The sequence below is a fragment of the Trachurus japonicus genome, chromosome 15, assembly GCF_045865225.1.
Source record: "Trachurus japonicus isolate A0001 chromosome 15, Traja_1.0".
In the NCBI taxonomy this organism is placed as follows: Eukaryota; Metazoa; Chordata; class Actinopteri; order Carangiformes; family Carangidae; genus Trachurus; species Trachurus japonicus.
Window position 1 is genome coordinate 12259438 of NC_140921.1, and position 12034 is coordinate 12271471.

General features: G+C 43.3%; 1 protein-coding gene across 1 annotated transcript; it reads right to left on the reverse strand.

Annotated features, from left to right (window-relative positions):
- Nucleotides 1–6225: 6225 nt before the first annotated feature.
- Nucleotides 6226–7376, reverse strand: LOC146973281 (uncharacterized). Its single transcript, XM_085798995.1, has one exon. It carries the CDS (start codon nt 7293–7295, stop codon nt 6456–6458), a length of 840 nt encoding a protein of 279 aa, XP_085655121.1. The 5' UTR covers nt 7296–7376; the 3' UTR covers nt 6226–6455.
- Between the last annotated feature and the right edge of the window lie 4658 nt (nt 7377–12034).

Sequence of the window (12034 nt, forward strand, 5' to 3'; positions counted from 1 at the left end):
TAAGTTGAGTGCAGAGTGCATATGTTTTACATCCCTGTTGACCATTTTCCAAAGAAGGTTTAAGTTTTAAGTCGATAGCCGTAAAAGAGTCTTGTGTAAATGTGGACCCTCTGGGTTTCCATATCACTGGTCGACAAATTCGGGGAAATGATCAACCTCTGAGATAAAAATGTGCTAATTAATACAATAATTCAATTAGATGAATTAGAAAACAGGTGATAAAGGTGCTGGTTGGCCAAAGTGTTCGAGATATTTCAAGATAAAGATTTATAACGATCTATGCCACATGACTAGTACAGTAGAGCAATGAAAATGGTACAGCATGGAAGTTTGTGAATTTAACTTCAATTTGAGACTATTTTTTATTATATATTTATATAATTATTGCCTAACTGCTGTATCTTAGAAACTGGAGTCATTGAACACTTGGGACTTCATTTTCTTAATTCTTAATTTTAACTGACCCGATTCAAGTAACATTTAGCTACTTTCGTTTCCGAGGTTTTATATCCCAGCTTTCTGATTTTGTATGTGCTCAAGCAACTTACTTTGCAAATAAGAAGCACAATAAATAAGTTATGACCGCCACTTATTTACAGTAGTTCTGTCTTTTCCTTCAAGTTATATAGAAGCTTTTCTGAGAACTGCACATACAGTATGAACAGTTGGTATTGCAGAAATACAGCCACCAAGTTTGATGTTGATGAAATTAGCAGTTGTTGTGAAAGTACAGAAATACAACTTTGACTTTGCTTAAGTCTCTAAAACACAGAATATCCTCATGGAGTTTTATTTTCACTTGTCTATTTGTTGTGCTGTTTGTTTGTCTATTTATCAGCAGGATTATGCCAGAAAGTACTGAACCAATTTGCATCAAAGTTGATGGAGGGCTGGGTTTTTGTGCTATCGGTTCTTTCAGGAAATAATATTTGGATCTTGGTGTAAAGCATCAGACATGTGAATATAGTGTTGAAATTTATGAGGTTTGTAGAAATTGGTCATGATCCAGATAATAATAATAATAATAATAATAATAATAATGATCTGGTGGAAGGAAATGTTCAGTCTTGGCGGACGTATGTGCTCCCATCCTGGTGGTTGTAGTTGTGAGGGACCTTCTACCCGGGGACACCCTGACATACACCCTGCCACCAACACATGCTCCATCTCCCTCTTTCTCCCTCTCTCTCTCCCTCACACACACACACACATACACACACACACACACACACACACACACACATACACACAATACCCCTGCTAGTTAGCGACAGCCAGGCGAAGCCACATAGCCATGCTACAGTAGCATTTCCTCAAGACCGGCTCCTCTGGTCCGGCTTCAACAGATGGCCCGACAGGTCCCTGGACAGGCCTGCAAGGTGGAGGGAGGGGGGCAAACAAGTGAGGGGTAAGGGGGTGGTAGATGGGGAGGGTTTGGGGGGGGGTTGGCACCCTCTTAGGAGGACTGAGGGGGGGTGTAGGGTGGTTGAGGGAGGGAGCAGACATATGTCCACAGCCCTGGCCCCTGTCGACGGACTGTCCCTGCTGGCTGCCTGAGGCTGGCTCGCTGTCACACACACACACACACACGTTTATACTTCCGTCTTTGTGAGGACACTATTACTATTTATTCTAACAATCACAACTGAATGCCAAACCCTATCTAACCCTAAACTGGTCCACACACACAGAGACACACGCACATCCTTGTAATGCTATCTTTGTGAGAACACTCATTGACATAATGTATTCCCTAGCCCCTTACCCTAACCTTAACCATCCAAAACAAATGCCTAACATTAACCATTACTCTTAACCAATATAAACCTAATTATAAACTTAAGTCTTAACCCTTAAAAGTGAGGACCGGCCAAAATGTCCTCACTTCCCAAAAATGTCCTCACTCTGTTGGTTTAAAAACTCTTTCCGGTCCTCACAACGTAGTAAGTACAAGAACACACACACACACACACACACACACACTAACCTGTTCTGTTTCTATCACTTCGGAGGACACTGACTCACATTTATGACCTGACTGTAACCAGCTTTCGTCCCCGTATGGGAGGCGAGTCCTCACAATGTGATGATGTGAACACGTATTGGTCCCCACAATGTCAGTAACAACACACACACACACCCCCACACACACACACACACACATACGGCCACACAAACTTCCTCTGCTCAGCCTGGCAGGTCTCTGCAGTACAGCTCGTCTCCCTCTCCATCTGCACCTAAAAGACCCACGCGCCCCGACAATGAGGTGACCATGTCACTGCCTGAGCTGAAGCAGAGGGATGGAAACAGAGAGAGAGGGGGAGAGAGAGGGGGAGCGTGAGGGAGGGATGCAAGAAGAGAGGAGGGGGAGGGAGGGAGGGAGGGAGGGGAGAGGAGGGGAGGGGGCACATTAACAAGCTATAATCTCAACTGCCTTATCCATAATGCATTGTGTGGGCCAATTTACATGGTGCTGGTCCCTCTGGGAGAAAGGAGATCATCCATCACATTACTTTATTAGCTCCCTCACACTCTCTCACAGATGCACACACACACGCACACACACATCCGCACGCACGCACGCACACACACACACACACACACACTGTTATTTGTCTCTGCCTCCCTGTCTCTCCGTCCCTCTGTTTTGTGGGCCTGTTCTGTCATGGTTGTTGTTTCAAACTGCTGCTGCCTCTATAAAACAACTCCAAACCGAGTCGTGTTGTGCAGCCCATGACAAGCAGGGAGGGATTTTGAAAAAGAAAAGACACACACATACACACACACACACACAAAAAAGACGGTATTTTATTTTGAAAAATGAGACAGCCTCTGTTTTCAGTTTGAGTCAGGGGGTTTAGGTAAATGTCAGAAATCTGAGGCTGAGCGTTGTTTTCTGGAGTTAAAACTTTTTCTCTGTTTAGAATAATAAATCTCACAGATGCAAATCCACAAAATATAATTAATCAATGGGAAATCTCCTGAAAATTACATGATTTTTCTATGTATTTTGTTAAACTTTGACCTGTACATAGCATTGGTAAGACACACCGTAGGGCTACTATGACTTGCATCTATAATAGGCTATCTGCTGTATTTGCAAGATAAGAAAAAAAAACTCCCATTGTCTTCTGAATTTTGTACCATATTAATCAACATTATTGGCAAACTGATACAACAATCAACATATACTGTCCACTGAACTGTAAATATGGAGTAACACACGCAGCAAAACAGAAATCTGTAGGACACGATCAAAAAATATAGTTGAAAGTCATTTTTTCCAGTGATGCTGATTCCAGTTTAGCTTGATTGAACTTCACTTTTAAAGGACTTAAGATGAACATTATAAATCACATAAACCAGTGTTAGATATAATGGTCATTTGTGAAGAAAATATTTTGTCTGTCTTTTTGCATCCATTGGATTTCTTTCCCTAAACTACTAATTCATTTATACTGTAGTTCTTATCCAGCATGGTGGTTTCAATTTCTTGTGACATGAGCACAAATAGACCCAGATTTGTGTTATTATAGCCTGACTTTTATTTTTAGTACTTGTTTCTTTTAAATTAATTCAATACAAAGACGCAACATTTAAGCTTAATGTTATGTGCCCCTGTTTGTAGGCTGTGTATGCATAAACTCAAATGGCCCATGCATGTGTCAGTGAAATTAATTGTTGGCACCTTTTAGACACACACACATACATACAGACTCACACTCACAGATCCATCAGACTCTGCGCGGTCACCCTGTGAATAAAAAGAGCTGTAATTGCAATCATATATGTGGAGCTCCATGCACTGTGCGCGCCATACCGTACCATTAGTAGCCTATCACAAATAAGTAATAATTTGCTAATGACAACATTATGTTGAGTCAGTTTAGGGGCAATTAAAGTGAGTGATATTTACATATGCCTAATGAATCACCGAGCGTGGCAGTTCGGGCGGGCTCTAATGAATATTCATCCAGGCATTTCTCCCCCTGCGCGCTGCAGTTTATAAACTGAATTATGGCTGATTTGCCCTTTTAAAAAATGAACATGGGCGCATCTCCCACAAGGAGGCGGCGAACAATAACGTCTGATTATAAAAATGTTTTACTGCTAAACTGCCGGTGAGGAGACGGCGGCAGCGTGGTTAAAGACTCACTCTGGAGGGGGCGCAGAGGAGGGACACACCACCTCAAATCAATCCGATTTAGTCTCGGGGCCTGTCCACCTTTCTTTCTTTTTTTAGACTGACATAAATATTTACAGTGTGCATTCAGAGAGAGGGCTGGATCAGACTCAACGTGTAATTGATTTGCTTTTGACTGGAGGTAGTTTGTCTTCATATTTATCCCAAGTGCAGGTCACGGTTCACGGCGGCCTCTGAAACGAGCAGGGCTTTATTTCCATAAGGAGAGCGGCCGTGTGTGTGTGTGTGTGTGTGTGTGTGTGTGTGTGTGTGTGTGTGTGTGTGTGTGTGTGTGTGTGTGTGTGTGTGTGTGTGTGTGTGTGTGTGTTGCAGTGCTGCTGACCCTCTCAGGTGTGGGATCAACAGGCGGCATCAGTTTGCATTCACAGCTAGGGCGCTAAACGAGCTGCTGGGCCGCGCGGCGCTGCACGTTTCTCATGCAAATAAGCGGCTCACGTCTCTAGCAGGTGTCCGCGCGCACTCAACACATGTAGGAGGACTCGCGCGCGCATCATGCAGCAGCGTCTCTAAACACGCGGGCAGTCATTACCACTGACAGACATGGCCACATACTGTACTAGGCCTGCGACACCTCAACCAAAAAAATCTACTGAACAACAAAAAAGCAAGTTTATAAAAATGAAATTCACATTAACTGACTATGCAAAGCACATTTAATCCATTAGAATATGTGGATTATGCTCACAATGTGAAATTATACCTACATATATCAAAATATAATGGATGTTTACGCCCACATTGAAATATTAGCCCGATGTGATTTAATGTGGACAAATCAAATTCAGAAACAGAACAGGCCTGTGATACATTGTGACTGTGATTGATTTCTACCAGACATGAATGATAAATTAATCGTTTAATTCTGTTTTTGTTGTCTAAACAGATGCAAGCACTGGCATTGGATCATTTCATCTCTTTTTAACAAATAAATATCAGGCCTGTGTCCTGAAACAGAACTTTCCGCACATGGCGTTAAAGTGCTGAGACGTGTCGAGACATATTACGTTCAATGGAAGGTTGATGGAAAAGTTTTATAAACTTTTTAAAAAAGAAAAGAAAAACATAGCCTACTGTCAGTCCTCTCTCAGTCCTTCAACACTTCAAGTTGAGCCTGTTTGACTCACATGGATCTGCCGCCATCTTGTGGAGAAATGTTGCAAGTAAACATTTTTCGCATTTCAGACAGGCATTTTCTTTTTTTCCCTCAGATGCCAGCCATGCATGAGTAAGACTAATGTGATTTTCCCAGAAGATAAAGTCTGGCTTGTGTTTGCCAAGCAGAGGCCAGAAGGTCAAAGGGTCAACTGAAGGGATTCATCCTCCATCAGAAATCCAGATTACCTGTATGTCTTATCTATGTGGTGAAGACATTTTTACTGCAAGTAGCCTAACTCTCTGTTTTCTCAAAACTCTGAAAGTTTGAATAATGTAACAAGCACATTTTTACTCCCACTGTTGAAACAAAACACATCTGTGTATCAAATTCTTGAGATTTCACTGAAGTAAATAACTCAGCAAAATCTCTGAATGTGCATAAACGCTGTGGGACACTGTATCTCTGTGTAGCGTCTGGCATCTTAGGAACAACTGGTGCCGTATACCAACCTGGAGACTCTCAGTCAGCAGCGTTATAGGATACATTTAGAGTGAAAATGAGACACGAGGGAACAGAGAGCACTATCTGCTGGACTGGAAAACAATTGTCGGGGATTAAGTAATCAATTCAGTGTAAACATCATTTGGAAACAAAGGATACTTGAGCTGGAGGGGGTTGGCGGGCCGCTCTGGTCCCACTGAGGGTCTCTCATTAGCTGACATATGTGCTCTAACATGCTGATAAACAGCTGCGCAAAGTTTTCACTTGGGAGAATCATGATTAAAGCTGTTGCACATGAGGACAATTGCAAAATCCCCCTTTCCAAGAAAGTTTTGGCGGGAGGGGGATCACTTTCAGTAAATAACCATTTGTTAACCACCATGACCTGATTTCTTTGGAAACAGTTTTTTTTTGGGGGGGGGGGATTTATTCATACAACAGTTTAAAAAAATAATATTTACTGAGAGACAGTTTCGGGGTGTATTCCTCCTTATTTATTGGCCCGGCTTTCAATGCAACATAATCTGTAAACTAACAGACACTCAATCTTCCATTTTAAGAGGATTTTAAGGGATTTAGTTTAAATTGAAAGTCAAAATAATGTGGCACTGCAACAAAAAACTGAAGAGCGAATAGTTCCCACCTGCTCCGCTCTCAGTACACAAAGCTGACGTATATGACGGACGTCTCTGGTAGTTTCTGCAGGTGCAGGTCGGGAAAGGGAAGCGCACCGTCACTGTCTATGTGCGTCTGGACGGTGTAGGCTTTGACCGCCGTCCCCCACTCCAGCACCGACCGGTGGATGATCCCCAGTCTGGCCTGTTCGTGGTACGCCGCTCCCAGCTCCCGGCCCAGGAGGATGTCCTGGATCTGAGGCGGGGACACGCCCAGGGATTCCCTCTTCATGTCCGCAATCAGGTCCAGGTATGTGTCTCTGTCGTTGTTGTATCTGTTTGTGTCCAGGTGAGCGCCGTAATCCGGGTCAGAGTTCGAGTCTGTGTTCCTGGGCCTGTTTGCGTCCGCACAGTGGAGAAGCGGCCGCTGCGGCATGTTGATCACCGTCAGCCTCTCCAGGTGCTGCACCGCAAAGTGTCCGTCCAGCGGGGAGGAGGAGGAGGAGGAAGAGGAGGAGGAGGGCGTGCCTCCTTTGGATCCCCCACCGGGACCACAGTGGATCAGGGTGAGGTGCCTCACCTCAGAGTTGTTGAGCAGACGCGCCGTGTTCAGCGGCGACGTGAACCAGACGGTCAGACGTCTCCTCCGGAAGACGGGGGAGGAGTGGGACTGTGGGTGGTGCAGCGTGGAGAGCTGGATGTCCTTGCATCTGCAGTCGGTGAGCGACGGGACGCTGCAGGGCTGAGGGTCCTGGCTGCAGGAGTAGTAGAAGAAGCTGTTGTGGGTCACGTAAGCCAGGCGCAAGTCAGAGCGCTGCAGGGCCACCGACACGCACAGCAGCACACACAGGAGAGGAGCAGGAGGCCTGAGGGCCGGCATCACTGCTGCAGGACAGGCTCTGGCTCTGGCAGCATGCTGCGAGTCTGCAGGTCACACACCTGAGCCTGGAGAGAGGACACACTGGATATGAGAAAAAAGTGAAGCGAACTCCAGGTTCTTGGCCTTTTTCAACATTTTGGAAAATTGGCCCATTGTCATAATCCCTATAGTTTTAGCAGTAGGTTCGTTACCTTTAATTGTCGGTGCAAGCTATTTTTACAACGGCGGAGCAGAGCTGCGAGCTGCTCAGAGCTACGCTACGGAAGCTAATGGGATGTCTTGGTTTCCCTCATCAAACTCATCAAATACACAATCCAACAACTCCAAAACACTCTGGTGGACAAGTTGTGACCTGCACATTCACCACGCTATGAGATAATAACAGAACGTTACGGGACAGAGTTGTTGATGCGCCCAGTTTTTCAGCAAACAGTCTCTGCATTTACCTCGAAAACAACTTTGTCTTGTAACATTATGTTATTATCTCATAGCGTGTAAGTTACCTACCTATATACTGTACTTCTTTGCACTAAAACAAAGAGAAAGGTTTAGAGTTCTTGTTATTTCTAGGTTATTATGCTCTTATTTTAATTGTCTGGCCCACATGAGCTCAAACTGCGCTGAATGTGGCCCCTGAGCTAAAATGAGTTTGACACCCTTGGTCTAATGTGAGTCAGACTGTTCGACAAAAAAAGATAAAGACTGACTCACTGAGAGTCAAAACAGGTTAACACAGGTCTAATACTTATGTTACCATGGTAATATGAGTGACACCTACACTGATTAGCAGTGCTAACCAACAAAAAAACAGCAAAAATATGTTTCATAATTTGTGGTTCGCTTTTAGAGACCGCAAACCAAGTTTTTATTTTCCTTTTTTATATTTTATCATTGATCAAATTTCCCCAGAAAGAACCTCATTTGTTGTTGTTGAATTTCCCCTGAAACCAGAGCTCATTGTGGAGGATGTGGCGCCCTCGGTTGGGCACGGAAAAAAAAAAAAGTTGTGATTTACCCAGAATTCACTGCACCAAAGCCAAGAAACTGAATAGTTTTTTGCAGTGGATAAGGGTCAAAGTCTGTCTTTGTGAAACCAGCTCCCTGATATGTTTTGCCAGCTGCGTGACCTTATATAGACAGGTGTGTGCCTTTCCTGATCCTGCCTATTATATTGACTTAACCACCACAGCTGGTGCAGAGACACCTCAAACACGCAGGAGAAAGAAAACCTCATACTTTTTTTCTTTTTTAAATAAACTAACAAAAAAATATCTAAAAATCTGTCTTCAATTTCTCATTAATGGTTGTTTGGTGTGGATTACCGGTTTCAGCCTAAGTGAACATGGACAAAGAGCAAGAGGAGGGTGTCTAAATACTTTCTGAATGCAATAATTCACTGCATGACTTACAGCAAAAACTTTTGACTGACCCCAGGGAGCGGGTGTGAACTCGTTCCATCTTGCTGTGTGCTGTCGTGCATCAGTGCAAATCCTACAGTAATAAAAAAAAAAATGTAAAAAATGGGCCTGACATCAGTGAGTGCTCTCTCTCTCTCTCTCTCTGCAGTTTTGTGGCAGATATCCAACCGCCAGTTAAAAGCCGGTGAAATAACTGTTTATATGAAAACACAAACACTCCTGTTGGTCCTGTTAGTGAGCTAGATGCTAGAGCTGTTAGATCAACTCTCACCTACAGGAGGATGTGATGCTGTTATCGGAAATTTGGGAATGAAATGATCTGATGTCGCTGCCCTTTGTGTGTTTCTCATGCCAGCGTGTGAACAGACGGGATGTGGAGGCTCTGTGATGGGTGTGTGCGCTTCCTGCCCTACAGTACGGTCGGGGATACATTGTCTGGCACTGGGAGCCCACATCGAATTTCACACACACACACATTTAGAAAATTATAACTGTTGAGATTGCACTGGGATTCCAGGGAAAACATTGTTTTGAAATCTTGGCCGCTACTAAGAGCCTGGGTAGATTTTCTGGTTTGGCAATAATATCCGACCAGAAACATGACTTTCTGCCTTCTACTCTGCAGCGGAGGACGGAGTCGACCACTGCATTCTTCCTCTGGCCTTGAGCAACATTTCATAGAAACAAATCATCTTCTGCAGTATATATAACATTTTATTTTGACTTTACGGCGTGAGAAAAACATCCAGTTGCATCTCACTGCCTTCTTTTACATATTCTGTATCAGTATATCTCTGCTCCTCATTGAAGCTCTGAGATGTTTACACTGGGTGAAATATTAAAAACCGAGATGTTATGAATTAACCCTGATACCTACTACTAGAAAGTCAAGTTAGAGTTTGTTTTTTCTTATTCTAAACCTCCCAAAAGCATCTAAGGTGTTAAATTCGCAGTCCAGTTGTATGCTATACAGTCATCAGTTCTGTCTTTTGTATTTTTTCTTATCTTTTATTTTGACGCTGTGGGTCAACTGTTTTCACTTATCGCATTATTATTATTATTCACACTATCATCACACATACTCAGCACCCTCCAGCTGGTTGGGAGTGTACTGTATGGCGGTGGAACTGAAATGAGTGAGCATCATTGTTCAAAAATGTCACTGTTTGCTTTTTTCCTCTGGCCCCAAAAACTGCAGCACTCCACCTCTGCTCACGACCAAGAAAAGTGAGTCACCATCCTCCAGGAAAGGAGCATAAACTTTTCTGCCTGTGTCTATAATGTCTATAATGACTCTCTGACTCTCTCGCCCCCCTCCTCTCGCCAAGATAAGAAGGAGAGACCTCTTTACCCAGTGTTTTTGTGACTCAGTTACTGACTCAAGCCTCAAATATTGTCCACAGAACTCTATAAATGAAATCCTGCAGTGAAATCAGTGCACCCTCCACTTTCACATCCGTCCTCGGGAGAGAAAACTGACAGGAGGTTAAGAGGAGGACAGGACATCCTACTACTGTGACATTTAAATTGAAATGTCAGCTGCAGATCCACGATTATATGCTGTTGCAGAATTTATCTGTGACACATCTACATAACAGATTTGCGATAATGTTTCTATTACATAACACACAGACTAGACAGAGGAATGCATGAGCTATGCAATGTAACAGGAGCATACACCTACAGCAGAAGTCCTTTCTCTCCGTTTTACAGTTTTACAGGCATTGACTGCAGGACACAAACATAGCTACATTTATAAAAAAGCCAAATCAGCACAAGCACATGTGGAATAAGTTTCTGGTTAGTTTTCTGGTGTGGCACTCACCTCAGGCCGCTGCTGAAGAACTGATATGTGAATGCGTCAGTGTGAGGCTGGGATGGGGAGAAAAAGCCCGTCCATCCAGCTGACGTCAGGATGTGGGAAGTGTCCCACAGACGAAGCTGCAACTCACATGCAAGCAGCAGACATGTAAGAGTTCACTTTCAAGAGTGTGTTTGGTCTAATCGGAAGAAAAGACCAGAACTAAACAAGATCAGACATACATTAGGCTACTAGTCCATGTTTTTAAAAGGTCACATTTTTTCTTAAACAGCAAATTTGCATGTAGGAGGACACTGTAAGTCCATTTCATATAGGCTAGCGCTACCCTATAGCCATCTATTTCTGTCACAGGGTTGTTTACTGGAAATGCCATAGGCCTTAATGTATGCTCAGATTTACAACTCAGTATAGTGTTTGTAAATTGTAAACTGCAAAACGTTATGAAATTATTTGACACAATATATAATAACACGTTTTTAAACCATTCGCCTAACAACCGGATTAAACTCATTAGCTACTCGGTTCATTTATCTTATTTATTTATAGGATATAGTCAACTTCCTTCCGAACAGGAATCGCAGGTATTCTTCTTGGGAAAGAGTTTGGGAAAAGCGGGTGATTTCCCGGCGACGCAACGACAGCAGACATAGTGTTGTGCTGCATTCACGGACACTCGGGAAAAGTGTCGATTTGATCTCAAGCACAAAATCTTAGTACCTGAGTGAAGCAGCGTTATTTCAGGGCTATGGTTATCCCCTGCATCACAGTTTGTCAGCTTTAGTTAGTAGTACAGGTACTGTTTTTCTTTTTTAATGATGCAATGCACTGCTATTGCATCACTCAGCGTGTTGTGCAATGTAAAACATTGATGAGCAAACCACCAAACCAGTAACCCACTGTCTTAAGCAAAGCTCTGAGACAGTCAGGTGGTCCAAGAGCAGTTGCTGCAGTAGCTAGCCTAACCACTGTCATGAAAACATGATAAACTGAGCATTAGGCCTACTGGGCCCACTAGACAGACTGTCTGCTGAAATATAATATGTGATGTCTGTGGTGGTGAGTTGAATTATTCATCATGAGTTAATCGGCTTAATATTCTTACCACAATTGAAATAGATTATCTTTCCACATACAAATACAAATAGGCTACAAATTACATTATTAATCACCAAAGGGAAATTCGTGAAATTTGTGTGTGAGCTCATCTACCATTTGCAGAATAATGAAAAAGTCTTACGACAGTGGGAAGAGAGAGGAGCCTTCCACCACCGTTACTTCTTTGGTCCATCAAGGTGATGTGAAGTGTGAAGATTATCCGTATTGTTCAGGACCCTCCTCATTGTGTCTCTCCACCACTATCCCCAGAGAGTCCAAACTTCCTTCCCAGCAGACTGCAGCATACAATAAAACACTTGCTGCCACAGACTGATAAAATAAACTTGTTATCCAGGTGTACACCTAGTAGATATTTATAGGTTGTCACCACCTCGATGTCCAAC

Coding starts and splice junctions, on each gene's coding strand:
- LOC146973281 (XM_085798995.1), bottom strand. CDS start 7,295: ATGCCGGCCCTCAGGCCTCCTGCTCCTCTCCTGTGTGTGCTGCTGTGC.